Source organism: Taudactylus pleione, unplaced genomic scaffold, assembly GCF_031769625.1.
Source record: "Taudactylus pleione unplaced genomic scaffold, aTauple2 ptg000009l, whole genome shotgun sequence".
In the NCBI taxonomy this organism is placed as follows: domain Eukaryota; kingdom Metazoa; phylum Chordata; class Amphibia; order Anura; family Myobatrachidae; genus Taudactylus; species Taudactylus pleione.
In genome coordinates, this window is record NW_028284412.1 from 14,153,816 (window position 1) to 14,178,282 (window position 24,467).

Below are 24,467 nucleotides of genomic sequence, written 5' to 3' on the forward strand. Positions count from 1 at the left end.
GGCTGCTCCATTTTCATGGAGGAGGGCACTGATTCAGAGCGAGCACTCTGGTCAGAGCGTCCGGCTCTGAATCAGGCCCTAAGTTCCTGTGACAGAGTATTAGCTGGCAAAGTATCTTTAAATTGACCTTCGAGTACATTATCTAATGTATTATCTGTAAATGTTGAGGATGACTGAGGTGTTTGCGGATGCTTATATATATGGGTTGTAGTTTGCCCAAATGCTGTGGGGGACTTTAGTTGTTGCGCATACTGGGATGTTTTGCCAAATTCTGGGGGGGACTTTACTTGTTGCGCATACTGGGATGTCTGCCCAAATGCTGGGGGGGGCTTTGCTTGTTGTTAAGCATACTTGCATGTAGTTTGCCCAAATGCTGTGGGGAAATTAGCGTGCTGGTCATACTGCGATGTATGCTCAAATGAGGTGGGAGACTGAGGTTGTTCCACATATTGGGATGGTTCCCCAAATTAGTTTGCATAATTAGCTTGGTGCCCAAAATGGGTGGGTGGTGGAACATGTGGTGTTTTGTAGTGGATTGTGCTCAACATATGAGTAAAAAATTTGCGGTTATCGCGACTAAGCATTTCCTGCATAGCCATCATTTCCTTTACCAAATTACTCTGCATTTCTCTCTCATTGGCCATGAACCGCTGCAGTCTGGCATCCTCTTGTGTCTGCCATTCCGAATCTAGGTCGCGTAGTTGTTCACAAAGAATATTTGTCATGGCTTTGGTAGCAACATCAATTTTGCTCTTCTTTTTACATGTTGGCACTGTGAAAACTGAAAGTAAAAGAGAGAAAACATTGAGCAACACATGTACAAAATATTTGAAATACAAAACAATAAATGGTCCCAATTCAAAAAGCAGCACGTCTGTTTGCATGCGGTGCCCATCCTCCACTACAAGATAAACGCAAAAACAATACGGTTTCTACTATATACTAGAAATTGAACTACAACATTACATAACTTATGTTCTGCTGCATTCATCTATTTGAATTAAACTTACTGTTACCGCGTAGGGTGGGCTTGTCTCCCTGGGTCTGTGGCTCAGACTCAGAATCTTGCCTTTGCGTTGGAGAGATCACATCTGTGCCAGTGCTTGGTTCAATGATGATGGTATTAGATGAGTCCTCATCTGCGTCATCAAATAGAACCTGCGATAATGCCGGGCTCTGCTGGCTGCTCTCAGGAGTTGTTGAAGGCGTGCATGTCGTTGTTGCAGACAGTGTGCCAGCATCACTGGAAGAAGATAGAGCAATGGGGTTGCATAGTGCTGTATGCCCAAAAGCGGAAGTGCATAAATCGTATAAGGGCCACTCCATCCTTCCCACACCACTGCGATTACGATTGTGGTCATGGACCTTTGTGTATTGTTTCTTTAGGCTCTTTAGCTTATTAAGGACTTGCTGCTGTGCCTTCACAATACCCTGGGATTTTGGCAATGTTGCAATAGATCATGGCATCTTTAACAGTGCCTGTGATTTGAGCTTTTATTTCCTCCTCTCCCCTCACATGTAAGAGCTCACGGACCTCCTCGTCCTTCCAATGTGCCATGATCAGCATCCACCTGCACACAGAAAAAAGAAAGATTACCGCGCTAAAGAAAACCCAGAAAATGTAGATAATAAATAAATAAGCAAATGAATAAAAAATAAATCTCTTGTATGGTGTATTAATAATGTATTTCAGTATTTTAAAATATATGCCATATATAATAATAGAAACAAGCTCTTTTAAAAAGGTAATAAAACAGTAATGTTACACACCTGGCAGCACTCTCCAACCACCTGGTACTGCACTCTCTCCTCTGTCACATCGTAGTGTTGCGGGTCTCTCTGCAGCTGTTTTGGGACCTGAATCTGCCTTGTTGCACTGCACTGCCTTTTTAGTGCTATGTGTGCGTCTGCCCACCACTGTCCGGCTGCTGCTGATGATCTCATCAATAGGCAGCCGCGTGCAGGCCAATCAGGAGCTTTTTGGTGAAGCCCGGGAGTAAATTCCCAGGTAGCACCATTCACACAAGAGCAGGGTAATTTCCCGGGAAAAACCCTGGTCGAACGTGTTCCCGGGTAGGTACCTTTCAGACAGACGCGGCTACCCAGGAATTTGGCTGAGGCAGGCCAAATTCCCGGGAATCTCTAGATGTCTGAAAGGGGTATAACATAGATCTATGAATCAGGCCCAATGTACACATACTAAGGCTTGACATTTTATAAACTGTTATACACGGCATGTCATACCTGTAGGTTGTACCATTCGACATTGAAGTTTTAACTAAGTGAACATAGAGCAATACATATCAGCTTAATGGTTTTTCACAGGTGCCTGTAAAGGGAAGGGAATCATGTAGTGTACATGCCTTTTTGCTGTTTTTTTGCAGTGTGCTGGAGGGAAACTTCACTTAAAAAAAAATAAACATCGAGCCAAAATCTTATAGATTAAAAAACGTGACCATCATTCCAGTCCCAATTAATAGAGATGCATAGGGACAGATAATATCCCAAATGATTGTTCACTAGACAACAAAATAAAAGACTTCTATTGTGGGAATTGTATTGAATTAACTGCTTCCAAACTCTGAACCCTCCAGGTGTAAATAAGTTTTAGTATCCAGTAGGTGGCTTTGTGTAGATGTAAGTTTAAATACTATGAAGCTTATTATAGTGTCAAAGTATTTATTTAATAATTTAACATCTTGATATAATAGTAATTCAATTAGTATTAATCAGAGAAAAATGTAATGCTGATACGTGTGTGTAATATAGTTTGGTGTACCTTGTAGATAGAAGATAATAAATTGCTGAAAGATAGAGAGAGGAATGTAATAGCTTGCACACACTGGGCCTGATTCAGAGCCGGTCGCTCTGACAGAGCGCTCACTCTGAATCAGGGCCGGACCTCTTGGCCGCTCGCATAGCAGTGGGTGACCACCCACAGCTATAGTGAGCGGCCAGGAAGATGGTCGCGGTGGTCAAGACCATCGGGCTTGCGACGAGACCCTTGTTGTAGGGTCTCGCTGCCGCAAGCCCCAGAGAGATTTCGGCCCGTGATGTCAGTGGGGCCGCCCCCAAACGGAGGCGTTCACATGGGTACGCCTCCGTTTGGGCAGCCACTCCCCCAGCCTGCCCACCAAAGGGGACGAGCTGTCACTCAACATCGACAGCTCGCCCCCTTTGTTGCGAGACCCGGAGTGATGGAGTGCCCATTACTATCCGGGTCTCGTGTGCACATGCGCACTGGCCCACCATCGACCCGGTTGCGAGCGCGCGGCGCTTGCAACTGGGTCTGAATCAGGCCCATTGTTGTATCTGGCTGGCGGGTTTGCTCTCCAATCCGCTTTATGCAATAGGAAATGGCTTGTGACATAGTTGGCTACATGATATGAAGTCTTAAATATTAGGCAAATCTGAAGTTGAAAAGTATCCATTGAGTTCAGTGCTACTTGAATTACCGGTATATGCCTTACTGATATTGATACATATATTGGACTAAGGGGGTCATTCAGACCCGCTCGTGAGCGGCAGTACGCTCGCAAGCGGGTCGATGTTCCCCACTGCGCATGCGCACGACAGAGGGAGCTCTGTCGTGCGCATGCGTGAGACCCGGGGAGCGACTGGCTTTCCATCGTTCCGGGTCTCGCACCAAAGGGGGCGTGCTGTCGATGTTGATTGACAGCACGCCCCCTTTGGTGGGCGTGCCTGCCAGACGGAGGCGTTCCCATGGGAACGCCTACCGTCTGAAGCCGGCCCCACTGACATCACTAGTGATGTCAGTGGGAGTGATTTTGGCTCTGATAGAGCCAAAATCACTCCAGGGCTTGTGGTTGGGAGACCCTACCGCAGAATCTCCGTCGCAAGCCCGATGGTCGCGATGGTCAAGACCATCGCGACCATCTTTTTGGCCGCTCGCATATGCTGTGGATGGTCACCCACAGCTATGCGAGCGGACAGGAGGCCGCTCCATTTTCATGAAGGAGGGCCCTGATTCAGAGCGAGCGCTCTGGTCAGAGCGTTCAGCTCTGAATCAGGCCCTAAGCCTTAAACATCAGAGGTGGAAGATATAATGGTTATCAAAATCTGGTTTAAAAAAAATCTTTAAATCAGTCTAGTCCCTCCACCTCGTGACACAGGTAAATAAGAGGCGTGGCCTTTCCATAAGGGGGTGTCACCTTGTAGGTAGGGGGCATGGCCACGCAGACCAAACCCCTGTTTTAGTGTCTCAAGGGGTCCCGGAGGTGCGGACTGCCCCCGGGGACTAGAGTATTTGCAGCGCCGGGTCCCTCACTGTGTCAGGAGACGAGTGCTGCACATAATCCTATAGTGCAACACCCTGCTCCTGTCACTGAGGGGGGAGTCTGCACTTTGGTGTCACCCCTTGGCAAGTGACCAAGGGTTCGGCCCGCACCCCCCTTGTGACACCACTATCTTTACTATACCATGAATACCCAATATATTTGATATAAAGTGGCTGCATGGATGTTCAAGTTTTTTTAATGGTGATCTTTGATTCCAGCAGAGTGCGGACACTGATTGTTGCCATTACAAAGGCTAGTAATAGGCAGAAAAATGTGTTAAGATGTCTGTATCCTATGTCCATTATTTATTCGAGCTGTACAAAGGAGTGAAGTTGAGGTGGTAGAAAAAAAAAAAAAAGGAGCAAAATCCCTCCTCATTGTTCCCACGCTAAAACAACACCATGTCCAAGGCCCGAGTACAGCACAATATCAGATCCAGGAAGACATCTATGGGGACCAGCACCTCTGACAGAGGTTTCCTACATCAGTGACCTACATTGAACCACTCAAAGATCGAATTGGAGAATAATATACCAAGTAATGAGCAAATCTCTTATAATTGCCATATAACATTCAAACATTAGGTGCCAGGGTTAAAATTTCCGTTGCTGCGGTTTGCCAAAGCCACAGATCTTTGATCAACAGTTTTAAAACAGCAATATGAATTAATGCTAAACCAGGCTTGCTTTCGCCTATCGGTCAAAGCCACTGATAATTAGCTGCTCTGGCAAACCCCCAGGTGTCTAATATGACACTGTACACATATGGCAAACATATTTGCATATTAAAAGATATCTGAAGTATTGAATCTGTAAAGCCACGTATCCACTTATAGACATACAAACGAGAGCACGATTACGACATTGGAATCGTGCTGTCGTTTGTATGTCTAGTGATGTGCCTATACTAAACGTTCACATCCATCATCCCCGTGCATGCTGAACCTGACAGGATCGTCAGGGTGACCAACATGTACAGGCGATGATAGATGGCAAAAACGAACAGTGGGCAAGCGCATCGCTGGATGTTTTTGTCATTTACATGCCCGATTTACAAGCGATTGCATGATAACGACGTTGATATCATGCAATCTCCTGTCAAAATCGCCTAGTGGATACCCGCCTTAAATGTCAAGTACTAAAAAATGATCTGTTCCAAAAAAACTATTTAAGCATCTTTTTGCTGATAACTGTTCAAATAGAGTATTCTTTATCTCTGATGAGTTATATTATTCTCAGCAGCATGAAACATGATCATGTTCTATTAGATATTTATTTTTAGCAATGTTAAAACAAAAAGTTATTGTTACTTTTTTTTAAATATTGGCCTCCATTAAAAAAAAATTTTTTCCCCATCAATACATTTTTATTGAGAATAAAAATGGAAAAATGGGGTACAGAAAAAGGAGAAAGGGGTATAGGGGGTAAAAGAAAACACAATAACAATGAAAATTATAAGGACATCCATAAATATCAAACAATTATTACAATACAAAATATAGCAAATAGACAGACTAAACATCTGAATCTCCCAAGGGAGGTTCATTTAGATTGCAAGGGGAAGACGGGTCCAGAGGGCTAATTCTCGCAGAAGGGGCACCTCTACCATCAGTGACATAGATATGCCATGGGTACCACTTTACAATAGGTGAAGACAGAGCCTTCGAGTAACTAGCATCCCTAGTCTTTTTGTAACAACTTTGGCAAATGGGGGGGGGGGGGACCTCCAATGTTGGGCTATTGTAGCCCTAGCAGATATTAAAATATGACCAAGAACATAACGAGCAGGTTTGGGAATAGTGAGAGCGTACCAATGTAAAAGGGCTAGAGAGGGATCTGGAGGCAATGTGAGACCTAAAAGTTCCTGTATAAGGGAAAATACTTCTGTCCAAAAAGGGCGTAAAGAGGGGCAGTCCCAAAAAGTATGAAATATCGTACCTTCAGAGTGGCATAAACGCCAGCAAAATTTAGAAACCGTAGGCCATATGCCATGTAGTTTAGTAGGTGTCAAATATAGTCTGTTTAGGAGTTTAATATGCATTTCAGCGTGATTAGTGCATTTAGATAGGGAAAAAGAGGCTAAATGGATAGATTCCCACTGTTTAAGGGTAAAGGAACATTGAAGATCAGCCTCCCATCGAAGCTGAACAAAAGATTTGGTCGTCTGGTCAGCAGGAAACAACAGTAAGTACCAAAATGAGATGGCCCCACGGGAAGAGGATCTAGATAGTCTATTTAGAATTTGGTCTGGTGGTGTTTGGAGCATGGAGGTGCCGGTATTAAATTGAGCTATCCAGTGATGGAGTTGAAGATAATAAAACCAAGCTGATGGGCTCAATTCAAATTTGCTACATAAATCAGAAAACGGTAAAATAGAGGACGGGGAAAGAAAATCTGCTAGGGACTGAGGCCCTGATTCAGAGCCGGACGCTCTGACAGAGCGCTCGCTCTGAATCAGGGCTGTCCTTCTTAATTTTTAGAGCGGCCTCCTGGCCGCTCGTATAATTGTGGGTGACCACCAACAGCTATAGCGAGTGGCCAGGAAGATGGTCGCGATGGTCAAGACCATCACAACCATCGGGCTTGCGACGAGACCCTTGTGGTAGGGTCTCGTTGCCGCAAGCCCTGGAGTGCTTTCGGCTCTATCAGAGCCGAGAGCACTCCCACTGACATCACTTGTGATGTCAGTGGGGCCGGCCCCAGACGGTAGGTGTTCCCATGGGAACGCCTCCGTCTGGGCAGCCACACCCTCGGCACGCCCACCAAAGGGGGCGTGCTGTCATTCACCATCGACAGCACGCCCCCTTTGGTACGAGACCCGGAGCGACAGCTTGCCCGTCGCTATCCGGGTCTCGCGCATGCGCACTGGGCCAACATCGACCCGCTTGCGAGCGGGTCTGAATCAGGCCCTGAATACCTAATTGCATCCAGTAAAACATATGGAGATTGGGAAACAAATTATCTAATGCTTGGAGGGATATGGTCCTAGAAGGGAGAGTGAAATTAAAATTAGTTGGGAGCCTAACATCCCATATCTTTAGGGTATCAAGGGCAGACTTGGGAAGTAATGGGGATTGTGGGCGTAGTTGTTTAGGTAACAATAGGAGGTCCGATAAAGGGAATTCTTGAAAAAGGGCACGTTCTAGGTCCACCCAGGGCTTAGTGTGGGGGGGGGGAAACCAATCACACAGCTGAGAAAGGAGGGCAGCTTCATGGTACCTAGGTAGGTCAGGGAGATTGAGGCCTCCTTGTTGTCTAGAGCGTATCATATGGTTATAAGCTATTCTAGGAGCTTTGTGTTTCCATACATAAGACGTCATCGGTTTCCGCATTTGTTGTAACATTTTACGGGGTATTGCGTATGGTATAGCACGGAACAGGTACATCAGTTTGGGCAGTAACATCATCTTGAATGCTGCTAGACGGCCTAACAAGGAGACCTCATGATTCATCCAAGCAGTGGTTAAAGTTGTCAACTGTATCAGCAGAGGGGCGTAATTAACAATGTGAACATTACTAATAGAGGAGGGGATAGAAATGCCTAGGTAGGATAGGGAAGAGTCCTTCCAAGAAAAAGGAAAACGTCCTTTCAGGGTTTGAAGGATTGTAGGGGGAATGTTGATAGGTAGAGCTTCCGTTTTAGTTGTATTCAATAATAGGAAGCAGCACTATAGTTGTTTAAAATATTGTGGAGGGGAATCAACGAAGTCGCCGGGTCAGTCACAAACAATAAAACATCAAAGAGACACAATTTATGAGAAGTGTTACCTACTGAGAAACCAGGGAAATCAGTGGATGAGCGAATCATTTGGGCGAGGGGTTCTATAGCCAATACAAAGATTAGTGGGGAGAGAGGGCATCCCTGTCTAGTGCAGTTAGATATCTGGAGGAGGAAAGGAAGCCGTTGCTAAAAATCCGGGCTGAGGGGCCAGTGTAAAGAGCATTGATGGAGCTAAGGCTATCGCCTTGGAGTCCAAACCTGTATAACACCTGGCGCATATAGTCCCAATGGAGTCTGTCGAATGCTTTTTCAGCATCTAGTGATAAGAGGAGAAGTGGTCGTTTAGTATGTGAGGCCCATTCCACTAGGTCCAGAACCATACGTGTATTGTCGGGAGCCTGACGTCCAGTAACGAAGCCCACCTGGTCAGGGTGTATTAACTGAGGAAGTAGTGGGTTCAGACGATTAGCTATTAATTTAGCATAGATTTTAATGTCCGTGTTAAGAAGTGCTATAGGTCTGTAGTTTTTACAGTCAGAGGGGTCCTTGCCCGGCTTCGGGATAGTCACAATTTGTGACTCAAGCATTTCGGCTGGAAAGAAGCCAGTTTTAGAAGCCTCTAGATATAGCTGTAAAAGGTGTGGGGAAAGGACGCCTCTGATTTCAGAGTAAAAAGAGTTAATAAAGCCATCTTGGCCCGGGGCCTTACCCTTAGGGAGTTGCCTAATTACAGACTGTATCTCATCCAGTGACCAAGGGGCGTTTAAGGACACCAGGCTACCTGCATCTAAGGTAGGAAGAGACAAACTATCTAGAAAAGAATAATAGGGGTTGTGGGTTGAGGGATCTTCAGACAGGTTATACAATTTTGCATAGTATTTTGAGAACAGATTGGCAATGTCGAGGGGATTAAGGCATTTGGAACCGGAGGGGGAGAGAAGACACTTAACCCTATTTCTGGCTTGGTGACCGCGGAGTTTACGAGCTGAAAGGCGAGAAGCTTTATTCCCGGCAGTATAGAACTTGTGATGTAATCGAGTAAGGGCTGTGTGCATGTGTGGCATAAACAGTTCTGGAGCAGCTGTTGGCCTCTTGCAGTTGTTTACGTAACAACCAAGTAGGGTGGGCCTGATTCTGAGATTCCAAGGATCGAAGGGAAGACTCCAAATCGATTTGTGAATTACGGGAGCGAGCTTTAACTTGAGCACCTTTTTGGATAGAGGTGCCGCGAAGTACCGCCTTCAGGGCACACCAATATGTAAAAACTGAAGTGTCCGAAGGCGAGTTGGTCTGAGTATATAGCGTAAGAGAATCTGTAAGAGCCTTTAGAATCTCAGGATCATGGAGATGGTAGTCAGGAAAACGCCATGGGCGTGTAGGGGAAAAATGTTTATCAGTACTCCAGGACCATAGGAGGGGAGCATGATCGGACCAAGTGATGGGGAGAATTTTAATTTTCTTAGTAGACTGGAGGATCCTTTTATCCAGAAGAATAAGATCTATTCTGGAGTAGCAATCATGGACAGAAGAGAAGAAAGTATAATCTCTCTCATCTGGGGAAAGGGTGCGCCAGGCGTCATACAAGTCAAACTCAGCTAACAGTTTCTTAAAAGCAAGTGAGGGGCCCACATCACGGGGGGGAGAAGAGTGTCCATGCGAGGAAGAGCGATCAAGTTTGGGGTCAAGGACTAGGTTAAAGTCACCCATCAGTATTAGGGCGCCTTGACGGACCTTAGCAATTTCTTCAAAACTTTCTCTCAGGAAAGGGACCTGGCGAGAATTGGGAGCATATATAGAGACTAGGGTAACTGGAACTTCCTCAACAATGCCAGTAAGGATAAGGAAACGCCCATTTTTATCTTCAATTTTCCTATGTAGTACAAAACAAGAGATATGGTAAGAACTTACCTTAGTTATCTCTGTTTCTACGAAGTCCATAGGATCCACAGGGTTGACCTTGGGTATAGCTGGATCTGGATCCACGGGCACCACGCAGTTAAAGCTTTCACTGCTCCCAGGATGCACGTGGGTCCGTCCTCCTCTATACCCCGCCCCCGAGCCACAGGCACCTCAGTTGGTAAGCAGCCAAGGCCGGAGGAGGAGACTAAACAGAGAGAAGGAAGACTGGAACACACAAGAAACCATATTCACAGAAATGTGAGACGGAAAACCGGTGACCAGCCACACAGCCCATTTCAAGCCAGGTGCGTCAGGGCGGGCACCCTGTGGACTTCGTAGAAACAGAGATAACAAAGGTAAGTTCTTACCATATCTCTTGTTTTCTACTTCAGGGTCCATAGGGGGTCCACAGGGTTGACCTTGGGGATGTCCCAAAGCAGTTCAACTAAGGGCGGGGACGCTCCTGAGCAGAAAGGAGAATCCTGCGCCCGAAGGATGCATCCTGAGAGGCAAAGGTGTCGAACGCATAAAACCTTAAAAATGTCTGAATTGAAGACCAAGTGGCTGCCTTGCAGAGCTGAACAGCAGAGGCACCACGTCTAGCAGCCCAAGAAGAACCCACAGACCAAGTGGAATGAGCCTTAACAGAGGCTGGAACAGGTAAACGTTCCTGTATATAAACCTCCCTAATAACAGAACAAAGCCAACGGGCTAACGTTTGATTGTTGGCAGGCCAACCCCTCTTATGAAAACAAAAGAGGACAAACAAGGAATCGGACTATCGTACAGAAGCCGTCCGATCAACATAAATTCTGAGAGCACGGACAACGTCCAACGAAGCCTCACCAGTGTCGAAACCGTATAAATTGGTTGCGATCGCTTAATTGCGCACGAATCGCAACACGACATCCATTGGACGATTTGATCGTCCACGGGCATTTTTATGCGAACACACGCTCCCGCCGCATTCGCGCACACACTTGCGCACGCGCAATTGCACATGCTCGCTATACATACACACGCATCCCATGCCCCCGCAACTCGCCATATTGTGAATGGCGAGCCATGCTTCTGTGCTCACAACGGTTAAGCGCCATTTTTACATTACATAAACACATAAAGTTAGTACAGCAATACTGTTTAAATACTGTTTTGCGTTTCAATCGCATAGCCAGCTTTTAAGTATTATTGTCGGAAACCTTACCCCGATGGACAGCAGCCTTTCCTTACAATAAACTTATATCCCATTTAACCCTAAACTGACTGAGATACGCACAATGCTATGTGTTTTAAAGGTATACAGTGAATGTTACATGTTAAATAGCAGTTATATGATATCTGGGATTAGGAATAAGATAAATGGGTCATGAGTAGTATCTACCGATTTCCCTCTGTCTCAACAGGAATATGAAACCAACAGAATGAATATGGAAGGGATCACTATCGAGTTATGAAGACCTGCCAAGAATTATACTCTATACTGTAAAAATCACTGTACACATCCCCTGTAGAGTTGCATGCCAAATGTTAGGACGAAGGGATTTTCTAACACAGTTCAACCTCCAGTGACGTCAACCATCTACTAACCAATGAATAGCAACAACCATTGTGACTCAGTAATAAAGGGCCAATAGGGAACCCCTCTGAGTATTCAGCTTATGTTCAAAGGAAATTGTACAACTATAAATTCCTATGCAGTCTGGATCCCAACCCCCTTTCCTCTCTGCCTGACTCTAAAGAAACACACAGCAATCCTGATGGACAGCTGTTAGTCTAGAATCCAGACCGCATGGCGAAGTGTTGGTAATTGTATCTTTGTCTTTATCCTGTATATAGCTGCATTGTATAGATTAAGGCTGATTATACCCTTTTTACAATATAGTACCTTTGTGTGTGTTGGAACCGCAAACTGTTTCTGTGTGACAAAGTTATTTTATATTGAAATGGGAGGTATGGGCAATCTGGTCTGTGCAATCAAATCTCTCTAATACCGATGCTGTTCAAACGGTATCAATAAATGGGGGCTCATCGAGTTAGATATCACCCATCGCTGTGTTTTTGAACTGCTCCCCTCGTCTTGGAACAAAAGAGTGGAAAGGCGCCCGCAGACTTTTTTCCTGCGTTCCTATTTTTGTTCAGAGACGGAGACTCGCAGTTTGCAAATTCAGAGAGGGCTGATTAGAATCTGGGATAGTGGAGAGAGATTTGTGCTTGCCCACGTTGTTGTAGAACGGCCGCGCATTGCATGCGCAACCGATCACACAATAACGCCACAAAGGTTTTAGTGTACACCACGTGCAAACAGTCGCAGCATAGTGCATGCGACCGGATGTACGGCCACTTCCTGCCACGTGTAGTGATTACATCTAATTGTTTGTAACCGAACGCACAATAGCAAGTGAAGCATGTGACTAGCATTTCTGTTAAAATTCAAATAAATCATCAAGACTGAAATACGTCATATTGATAGGGCTGTAATCTCCAAAAGGCTATTAATCAAAAGAAAGGTATTTTTTTTAATTTTTGTTATTTGGCCACAATATAGAAGTGTGTAAGGTGTATGATTGAGATTGTGAAATAGGTTGTGCCTTCGTGGTCCCTATTTTAGGTAATAAATATAGGGTATACATAACAGGTATACTGGCAGAGGGGATCCTCCTGGTTTCCTATCGTTAAAGAGAGTTAACGATAAAATATAGCTTCCAGTGTAGTTGTAATATTCATCGGTCAGTTAGGGCCTTTGAGTGTTGCGACCGGACCATACGAGTGTGGCATCTCTGACTGAGGCTGGTTGCGGGGACAAAAGGACAATAGGTGGTTACTGTGGTTTTATTTATAGCTAGATAACTCCTGTGTTCCCTATTATAGGTGGTACTGTGCTTGCCTTAGTAAGTATTGCTGTGTTCCCTATTTTTAGATATTAGCTGACTGTAGAATAGGTGTGTGGAGGCAGCCTATCGGTTAATTCTTCCACCGGTCTCATCATTGTTGTTTTTTTTCGCAAAATGGGCGCAAAACAGTCAACAGGGATGGTAGACGATGCGCTGTGTATGCAAGGTCCGACCGGGTCGGCTCTTCATATAATGTACACTAAATATGGTGCGTACGCAACGACACACTGTACTGTGTGGGTTAAGATGATGGGTAAGAGTGAGAAACCTTTCCCAAAAATTGTAAGCTTTAATATGGAGATTTTAAATAACCTTAGGGATCACATATGTAGAGTGAAATCCCTAACGAAAAGAGTGGAGTATGATGATTCTTTGAAACTCTGGCTGAATGACAGTCGCACATGGGTTAATGGCATGCATGGGGCACCGCGTGGAGCCATGTGCATGCCTGGGGGTGATGCACACGCAACGCTACACAGCGTAGCGTACGCATCACAGGGAAATGCAAACTTGTGGCACAGTGGCGTTGCCAAAGGTATTGCGAATCGCGCTTGCGCACCCCCGCCACCTTATGTGGTGGGCGGTGATGATACATTACCACATAACAAAAACAATAAAAATGTTGTAACTGAACCAAGTAAGTTGTACCCGGTCCTGAGTGAATATTTGGAAAATGTCTATGATGCAGAAAGTGATCCTGCAGAAGATTACTTTAATCGTGGGCTGCAGACGATCACTCAGTACACTGGGATCGAAAACATTAAGGATAGCACGCACTACCGGGGAATGGTCATCACTGTTCTAATGGACGGTCTAAAAGACAGTTTGAAAGACAGAGTTCAGACCTCACACCCTGGTTGGAGAGGGATAACAGTTGACGCGCTCAGGGAAACTGCAATAGACCATGACAAGAATATCACCAGGAAACGTGAAGCTCAGAGCGAGAAATTGATGGCTGTTAGCATTCGAGGTCTAGAAGATATGCACTTACAGCCAACAGACACATATCCACCTGCACAGTTACAAGTCTTAAACACCTACCATCCTGCGCAGGCCCAACCCATACAATTCCCTCACACATACCACACCAGATCACAACACACTCTTCACACACACCCAAAACCATCATACCTACACTCAAAATCCCCTCCTCCCGGACTTCAACGAAATTTCCCCAACAGATCAGCTAAGAAATGTTTTAACTGTAAATGTTTTAAAGTAGGACACTTTAGGAAGGACTGTAGAGTCATAATTCAGGAACCCCACATGCAGCAACATATTGATGCATCTCGTAACCATAAGAACTACCAGATAAATCCTGCCCACATAGTTGCTGCAAATGCCTTGCTGGGGGAAGATAGCCAACTATAGGGGTTAGGTCATACCTGTAGTCTGCAGGCAGTCAGGATAATGGGAGGTACTAGGGAAGAGCCGGTAATAAAGGTTAATGTAGCTGGTACTGAACGTTCCTTCCTAGTAGACACAGGGGCGACTAGGTCTGTTTTAAAATCTCTTGAAAATCTACAGATAACAAACCAGACAGTACCAGCAATGGGTGTAACAGGTAGCGTACAGCATTACCCTTTAACCAAACCCACGGAGGTTACCATTGGGCCTTTGCATGCCAGGCATTCTTTCCTCCTGGCAGCAACAGCCCCTACTAATCTCCTGGGAAGAGATTTATTGTGCAAAATGGGATGTATTATCTATTGTACCCCTGACGGGATATTTATGGATGTCCCAGGAAGGTTTGCACACGAGGTAAGGGATGTGCTAGACACTCCCCAAAGGTTAATGCTGCACACCATAACATCAGACAAGGGTTCAGCTCAGGTAGATGAAATGTTAGAACAAATACCTAGTTTCCTTTGGACTAAGGATGGACAGGACACTGGGTTAATGGCAAATGTAGCTCCAGTCATGGTAAACCTGAAAAACGGTAGACACGCTCCTAAAATTCCCCAATACCCCTTAAAGCCAGAAGTGGAGTAAGGGGTTCACCCCATAATTGAGCGTTTACTACTGCAGGGAATTTTAGTCCGTACAGCCAGTGTAGCCAACAGTCCCATCTTCCCTGTGAAAAAGAGTGGTGGGAGGGGGTACAGGCTGGTACAGGACCTTAGAGGGGTTAATAAGGTGGTAGAAAGACAATTTCCCGTAGTGCCTAACCCAGCTGTCATCCTTATGCAAATCCCATCAACCGCAACCCATTTCACGGTAATAGATTTATGCTCCGCTTTCTTCTCCGTCCCCCTTCATCCTTATTGTCAATACCTATTTGCCTTTACATACAAAGGCGTACAGTACACATGGACACGACTACCCCAGGGCTTCATTGACAGCCTCAGTATCTTCTCCCAGGCCTTACATGATTGTTTACAGTCTTTTCAACCTGCCAATGGATCGGTACTAATCCAATATGTAGACGATTTGTTGTTATGCTCTGATTCGTATATGTCATGTTTAAATGATACTAAACTTTTGTTGCTTCACCTCTCGCACACAGGGCATAAGGTTGCTAAGGACAAGTTACAGCCGTGCCAGACCAGGGTTAAATACTTGGGACACTGTCCTCCGACATCTGACAGCGGACAGAATCCACGCCATACAGACCATGACACTACCGCAGAACCAGCACCAGATCCGTACCTACTTGGGCATGTGTGGGTATTGCAGGTCATGGATACCGGTTTTTCCATTCTGGCTTTACCACTGAAGGAGTTAGTATCTTCCACAAAACCAGACCGTGTCTTGCACTCTGAAGAGTCTGAGCAAGCCTTCCTTTAATCTTAAGGACAGTCTGATAAGAGCACCTGCATTGGGGATTCCAGACTATGGGAAACGCTTTGATTTATTTTGTACGGAGGCTGCTGGTTGTGCGGCAGGAGTTCTCACACAAAAACATGGTGATGCCAATAGACCAGTAGCATACTACAGTGCCCAGTCGGACGCTGTGGCAAGAGCACTCCCAACGTGTAGCTGCAACCGCACTCTTAGTGGAAAAGGGTGAGGATGTAGTGTTAGGCCATGACATGACTGTACATACACCACATGCTGTTTCTGCCCTGTTAAATTCGGCCCAGACCAGACACGTTTCCTCCGCTAGGTTCACTAAATGGGAACTAGCGTTAATTGCACCGACCAACATTACTATAAAGAGGTGTAATACTTTAAACCCTGCTACATATTTACCAGTGGTAGAAGGTGAGTTTGGTACAGGAATTAATAGGCATGACTGTATGGAGTATTTAAATCAAAATTTTACAGCTAGGCCTGACATTCATGACACACCGTTAGAAAATGCAGACTTAACGTTTTACACGGATGCGAGTTGCCATAGACAGACTGATACAGGTGAGTTATGTACAGGTTATGCTGTGGTTGATGACAAGGACGTTATAGCGGTCGAACCACTCGGTCCACCCCATTCAGCGCAGGTGGCGGAACTCGTGGCACTAAGGAGAGCGTGTGAGTTGGCCGAAGGAAAAACGGGCAATATTTACACAGACTCCAGGTACGCTTTTGGGGTGGTGCACGATTTTGGGGCCCTATGGCGTCTAAGAAATTTTCTAACAGCAGCAGGCACACCAGTTGCACATGCACATCACATAAAATGACTGTTGACGGCAATACAGCTACCCAAGACAGTAGCTGTCATTAAGTGTAAAGCCCACACCTGCGAAGAAGATCCAGTATCATTTGGTAACAACAGGGCTGATGAAGCTGCCAAATGGGCAGCAGGTTTAAAACTTAATCAAATGGATAAAGTGTTGGTATTTGAAACGGTTGACATGCAGAAACTGGTTGAAATGCAAGGTGTGTGTACCCATCAGGAAAAGGCAAGCTGGAGATCCAAGAGATGTGAGCAAGAGTCCTCTGGGCTCTGGAGAAATGGACAAGGGAAGCCAGTAGCTCCTAAGGCATACTACCCAAGATTAGCAGAAGCAGCACATGGTCTGACCCATCTGGGTAAGCAGGGTATGTGTAAGTTAGTGAAGGCAGATTGGTATGCACCTGGCTTTTCTTCCCAAGCAGAGAAGAGGGCAATGTCCTGTTTGACCTGCTTAAGGAAGAATATAGGAAAAACTGTACCCACCGAACCATCTCACATCCCTCCAGCAGACGGCCCTTTCCAGGTCATACAAATTGACTTCATCCAGTTACCACCCTGCAGGAACTTGAAGTATGTTTTGGTTTGCATAGATGTATTCTCTAATTGGGTAGAGGCATACCCAGCTGCTACCAACACTGCTGCATTCATGGCAAAGAAAATAGTTCAGGAGTTTGTATGTAGGTATGGTATCCCTAGAGTAATTGAGTGATAGGGGTACCCATTTTACCGGAGATGTTTTTCAATGTATGTGTAAGTTGATGGGTATTAATAGTAAGCTTCACACCCCATATCGACCGCAGGCCAGTGGCAAGGTGGAGAGGGTAAATGGTACTATTAAAAACACGCTGAGTAAAATCATGGCTGAAACTGGTTTGGGATGGCCAGAAGCTCTGCCTCTTGTGCTCCATAGCATCAGGACCACCCCTAGATCCCCTCTTAATCTTTCCCCATTCGAAATACTGTTCGGGAGGCAACCTCATTTAATTATAAGTCCTCAGGAAGATTTGAAAAGTAACAACGAGGTTACTGTGAGGTACCTTATAGGGATGAGTAAGCAGCTCCAACAGCAGCAGCAGAAACTAAAACTGTTATCACCTGATATGCCTGAAATGAACTGTCATGATGTTGAACCTGGAGAGTATGTTATGATCCAAAACTTTTTACGTTCAGGTTGTTTGACTGACCGTTGGGAAGGATCATACCAAGTGCTACTGACAAGTACAACATCCGTGAAAGTAGTTGAGAGAGACACCTGGGTCCATTCCAGCCATTGTCGGAAAAGTCAAAAATCCTGAGGAGAACCAGACCAGGGGAGAGACAGAGAAACTGGACCTGTCGATTGCAAGCCTGTTCCGTGAAAGCTACTAATAGTATTAGTAGCACTTGAACAAGGCTGGTAAGACCTGGTATGGTGATGGGGTTTCAGGTTGTAACTGCTTTTGTGTATCCTCCCAGAGTTCATATCATACGGTTGTGTTTCGGGATGTCCTGGTTCTGTGCTGGTGGTCGGAGGATGGAGAGAGAGATCGGTAGTGGTGTCGGTGGAGAGGAGCTGGGAGAGAAAGAGCTGCAAAAACAAGGCTAGTACCTGACCAATATTAGCACTGTAATGGTTAAAAGATCTGCTCTCTTGGAATCTCAGAGGCAGTGTGAAGGTTTATTGTCTGAAGAGTATTGTATATGCGCAAATTGTGGGCCTGTAGTCAATGATAAATGCATCCTACGATGTCAGACCCAGGAGTAATTTATACTTGGGCGAGCATCCGTTAGAGGACTACCATTCCCTAGTAGGCAAGGTTTTGAACCAAACCGAATGTTGGGTATGCTCCCAGGTTCCTCAAGGACAGCATAATGTAGGGTTAGTCCCATTCCCCTTAAAGGTCTCTGAAGTCATTGACTTACAGGGAGGCAAACCGGTGGACAGAAAATTTTACATATCCGATTCCCCTAATTTGAAGCTCCACCAATATCAAGTAGATAAATCCCTGTTATGTTTCAACTTCACCAATCCCAACAAACCTGGGAATTGGGAAGTCACAGGAATTAATCAGACAATGACCTTCTCACTGAGAGCAGATAATGTATCTATAGACTCAGCACTTTTATACAACATTGTTACAAGTGGGAAATTCTATAGGTACAGGTATACGCGGAGTAGTGTGCGAAGATCATACAACCTGATACTTGTATTAGCCAAATGGAGGAGATAGGGATGGGATCATTCATAGAAAAGATGTGTACCGGTATCATGAAACATTCCATCCCATTCATCCTCCCAGATGATGTATATTATATTTGTGGTAGAAAATCGTATAAATGGCTCTCTCCAAGTTCCAGTGGACTATGCTATTTGGGAAAGGTACTCCCTGAAGTCATGACTCTTGCACATAATGAAATGATTGATGTCCATAGGAACATACCTTCTCCATACCATCATACGCATTATGAACACAGAAATAAGAGAAACATGATTCCTGGTGATGTGCATAAAGCCACTCAATGATAAGTGAGACGACTGGCTTCCAGATTTTAGTTGCACTTGATCCCACCAGGATTGCTTGGGGATCTCTAAATTTTAGGTATATTCAAGATCTCGCAAAATTAATAGATAATATCACCGAGCTATATGATGACACCTTTAGGTACACTGGTAAGGAGTTGCAAGCGTACAAGAAAGAGCTGGTCCAACATCGTTTAGTGTTGAATTATTTAACTGCTGTCACTGGAGGGTATTGCGTAACCCTAGCCACCCAGTTTGGTGTTAAATGATGTACTTATATCACCAATAGCACTAGTGACCCCAAGGAGGTGATAGACCGGAAAATGGATGAAATTCTGCAATTGAAATGGGAATTTCGGAAGAACCATAATGCTTCAATCACTGAAGTGGAGGAACAGGTCAAAGAGTGGTTCTCCTGGTTGAACCCTATGAAATGGTTCTCGGGTCTAGGAGAGTGGGTCCAATGACTGATTGCAAGTATAGGGAAACTCCTGATCCTAGTGTTGGTGGTCATCCTAATAATTGGCATATGTATCAGATGTGTTTCAGCGGCTATGAAGTGTGCAAAAGGTTGTTCCAATGGAAACCAGGAAAATGAAATAATGATGGTAGTTACCCATGATGCTGTGAATACTAATGGTACTAATACTCTACATTATAACCCTGAATTAGAGAGTACGATCTAATGTTTGCTTGCATATTGCCATGTATAATAAAGTATTGTCAATGTTTCTTTAGAACACCCTAGTTTAAATGTTGTCTTCATCTCCCCTTTCTTCCAAGGTTGTCCTCTCCATGGAGTGGTGCTTTCCCACACTAGCTCCCCATTGGTCCTTGACTTAGAGTCCACGTGGTATGCTTACGAGGGGCTACTTTATGTCCCCAGGGGCGCATTATTCAACGATTCAAAAGACCACATGGAGTCATATCGTTAAGAACATTGAACAATACTTTAAAATATAGTGTCCACATGAAATAAGATCCGAATGATAGTAGAAGTCCCATAAGAACAAGTACCTTGTAATGATGTGATTTGGATTTGTTTAGCAGTGTATAAAAGTGTTATTAATGCTATTTCAAAACATCTTAAAATGAAGTCTCTACACAATTCAAAATTATCCTTATGGGTTAGGTGCATTCCCACATCTAACATATGGTCACGACCTCTTCAGTCTGGCCTGTGGTGTGCACATAAGGCTAGTTTTATGTCCCTTCCCCCAAGAGCGCTTCATTGATGGGTAAATTAACAACTCATGCCATCCCATAACATTAACTAATGTCTTATAGTATGGCTAATCAGATAACCAATTATTAATTGTTGCTTGCGTATGGTGATAGCGTATAATTGCTATCAAAGGGTGGACTGTCTAAACCGTATAAATTGGTTGCGATTGCTTAATTGCGCACGAATCGCAACACGACATCCATTGGACTATTTGATCGTCCACGGCCATTTTTATGCGAACACACGCTCCCGCCGCATTCGCGCACGCACTTGCGCACGCGCAATTGCACATGCTCGCTATACATGCACACGCATCCCATGCCCCCGCAACTCGCCATATTGTGAATGGCTAGCCATGCTTCTGTGCTCACAACGGTTAAGCGCCATTTTTACATTACATAAACACATAACAAAGTTAGTACAGCAATACTGTTTAAATACTGTTTTGCGTTTCAATCGCATAGCCAGCTTTTAAGTATTATTGTCGGAAACCTTATCCCGATGGACAGCAGCCTTTCCTTACAATAAACTTATATCCCATTTAACCCTAAACTGACTGAGATACGCACAATGCTATGTGTTTTAAAGGTATACAGTGAATGTTACATGTTAAATAGCAGTTATATGATACCTGGGATTAGGAATAAGATAAATGGGTCATGAGTAGTATCTACCGATTTCCCTCTGTCTCAACAGGAATATGAAACCAACAGAATGAATATGGAAGGGATCACTATCGAGTTATGAAGACCTGCCAAGAATTATACTCTATACTGTAAAAATCACTGTACACATCCCCTGTAGAGTTGCATGCCAAATGTTAGGACAAAGGGATTTTCTAACACAGTTCAACCTCCAGTGACGTCAACCATCTACTAACCAATGAATAGCAACAACCATTGTGACTCAGTAATAAAGGGCCAATAGGGAACCCCTCTGAGTATTCAGCTTATGTTCAAAGGAAATTGTACAACTATAAATTCCTATGCAGTCTGGATCCCAACCCCCTTTCCTCTCTACCTGACTCTAAAGAAACACACAGCAATCCTGATGGACAGCTGTTAGTCTAGGATCCAGACCGCATGGCGAAGTGTTGGTAATTGTATCTTTGTCTTTATCCTGTATATAGCTGCATTGTATAGATTAAGGCTGATTATACCCTTTTTACAATATAGTACCTTTGTGTGTGTTGGAACCGCAAACTGTTTCTGTGTGACAGTTATTTTATATTGAAATGGGAGGTATGGGCAATCTGGTCTGTGCAATCAAATCTCTCTAATACCGATGCTGTTCAAACGGTATCAATACCAGCTGTAAAATCAGGAGATTGAAAAGCTGGTACCACAAGTTCCTGATTGATGTGGAACTTAGAGATTACTTTAGGCAAAAACTCAGGACGAGTACGAAGCACTTCCCTGTCCTGGTGAAAAATTAGGAAGGGGGGACTACAGGAAAGTGCCCCCAACTCGGATACCCTCCTGGCCGAAGCAATTGCCAGGAGAAACACAGTTTTCAGTGTTAACCACTTGAGGTCAACGGACTCAAGAGGCTCAAAGGGAGGTCCCTGCAGGACCCGAAGAACCACCGCCAAGTCCCATGGAGCCACTGGAGGTACAAAGGGAGGTTGAATTCTAAGAACACCTTGGAAAAAGGTGTGAACATCAGGCAGTGTAGCGATCCGACGTTGGAACCATACAGACAGAGCCGACACATGAACCTTCAGGGAAGCAAGAAGCAAGCCCAGGTCAAGACCTGACTGCAGAAATGCCAAAATCCTAGAAACCCTGAACACCTGGGAGGATCAAAGTTTCTGGACTCACACCACTGAAAATAAGTGTGCCACACTCTGTGGTAAATCCGTGCAGAGGCAGGCTTACGCGCCCTCAGCATGGTACTGATGACAGTTAGAAAAACCCCAGGACCTTAAGACGGCTGTCTCAAGAGCAACGCCGTCAAAGACAGCTGACCCAGATCCGGGTAAAGGCAGGACCCCTGAGACAGCAGGTCCCGACACTGAGACAGAAGGAACGGAGCGTCTACGGACAACCTCCTGAGATCGGAGTACCAAGGACGTCTGGGCCACGCTGGAGTCACCAGCAGAAACGTGCCCCCGTCCTGTTTGATTTTTCTGAGTACCCAAGGTAGCAGGGAGATCAGAGGGAACAGGTACGCTAGGTGAAACGTCCATTTCACTGACAGGGCGTCCACTAGGCTTGCGCCTGCTTCTCTTGTCTTTGAGCCGTACACAGGCAACTTACAGTTGTGACGGGAGGCCATCAGGTCCAACTCCGGCAGTCCCCACTTGTCCACGAGAAGTTGAAACACCTCTGGGTGAAGTGACCATTCCCAGGGATGCACGTCGTGACGGCTGAGGAAGTCCACCTCCCAATTGAGGACTCCCGGGATGAAGACTGCAGAGATTGCTGGAAGGTGGCACTCCACCCAAGCCAGGATCTGAGACACCTCCGACATCGCAGATCGACTGCGAGTCCCTCCCTGGTGATTTATGTACGCCACTGTGGTAGCGTTGTCCGATTGCACCTGAACTGCTCTTCCGTGAAGAATGGTGCCTGACGACAGTAGAGCACGGTACACTACCCGCAGCTCTAGAACGTTTATGGGAAGGACGGCTTCCTCCGCTGACCAACGGCCCTGAAGAGACAACGAGCCGGTCACTGCCCCCCAACCCCGGAGACTGGCATCTATCGTAAGCAGAACCCAGTCCGGGATCCAAAAGGGCCGACCCTGGATGAGATGAGCTGACTGAAGCCACCACGCCAGAGACCGGCGCACTTCCGGGGACAAGACCAGCATCTGAGAATGGATCCGGCGAGATAACCCGTTCCACTCCGAAAGAATCTGCCCCTGCAGGGGCCTGGAATGGAAGTGGGCAAACTCCACCATGTCGAATGCCGACACCATGGACCCCAGGACTCTCATTGTCGAATGGACCGACACCCTGCCACTGCTCAGGCAACTGTGTATCCTCAGTTGTAGGGAAGACACCTTTTCCAGAGTTAAGAAAATCCTTTGTTGACAAGAATCCAGAAGTGCTCCCAGATGGACCATCCGTTGTGATGGGATCAGAGATGACTTCTTCCAATTTATCAACCACCCGTGTGCTTGAAGACAAGCAATGGTCAGGTGGAGATGTCGAAGAAGCACCTCCGGGGAGCTTGCCAGCAGCAGAAGATCGTCCGGGTACGGCAGCAGCCATATACCCTGACCCCGAAGGTGGGCAGCCATAACTGCCATCACCTTGGTGAACACCCTCGGAGCCGTGGAAAGGCAATGCCCGAAACTGGTAGTGATGGTTCAGGATAGCAAACCTCAGATACCGCTGATGTGCCGGTGCTATGGGCACATGGAGATAGGCGTCCTGGATATCGAGGGAGACCATGTAATCACCGGGTTCCATCGCCAGAATGATGGAACGTAACATTTCCATCCTGAACTTGGGAACTCTGAGGTATGTGTTCAGAGACTTCAAATTTAGGATAGGACGATGAGAACCATTGGGTTTCTGCACCAGAAACAGTAGAATAGTACCCCGTCCCGCGCTGAGACTGCGGAACGGGAACAATGACCCCTGCTTGTAGCAAGGATTCTATAGCTACCTGAATCTGGACAGCTTTGGTCTTGTCCAGAGGACTCGTGCAGAAAAACAGGTAGGGCGGCCTGAACCGAAAAGACAGGGCGTACCCCTGAGAGACTACTTCTCGAACCCAGGCATCCGTGGTGGTATTGTGCCAACACTGGGCGAATTGGAGAAGTTGGCCTCCCACTCTGGGGTCCCCCAGAGAAAGGCCCGTCCCATCAGGCAGCAGGATTATCCTCCTGCCTGGAAGAAGGGCGCCGAGCACTCCATGCCTGCTTCTTGGGCTTGGGTGCGGCCTTGGTCGCCGAATGTCTTGGGAAGGACTGACCCTTGGCCTTACCCTGAACCCGAAAGGACCGAAAAGCAGAGCTCCTCACTTTAGCTGGCACAGAGGGCGAAGGGAGGAAAGCCGACTTGGACTTAGCCAAGGTATGAACTATTTGGTCCAAATCTGGACCAAATAGCAATTCTCCATTAAAAGGCAAGGCCTCCAGACCCTTTTTATAATCTGCATCAGCCCTCCAGGACCTCAGCCACAGGGACCGCCGAGCAGACATAGCTGCAGCCGAAACCCTAGAAGTTAGCAGGCTGGCATCTAAAGACGCTTCCCCAATATAGGAAGCCGCATCCCTCATCTGTCCCACTAACGGTCTCTGGATATCAGGAGCATCGTCAGTAAAGGTATCCTCCAAGGCATTGGCCCAGTTCTCAATAGCTTTAGCC

At 45.8% G+C, this 24,467-nt stretch overlaps 1 protein-coding gene across 1 annotated transcript; it reads right to left on the reverse strand.

The window, feature by feature from the left end:
• Nucleotides 1–325: 325 nt before the first annotated feature.
• Nucleotides 326–7,704, reverse strand: LOC148542785 (uncharacterized). The gene is made up of 3 exons (XM_088467409.1): nucleotides 7,517–7,704; nucleotides 1,011–1,243; nucleotides 326–781 (listed from the first exon to the last, which is right to left on the reverse strand). Exons 1-3 carry the CDS (start codon nucleotides 7,702–7,704, stop codon nucleotides 468–470), a joined length of 735 nt encoding a protein of 244 aa, XP_088323535.1. The 3' UTR covers nucleotides 326–467.
• Nucleotides 7,705–24,467: the final 16,763 nt, after the last annotated feature.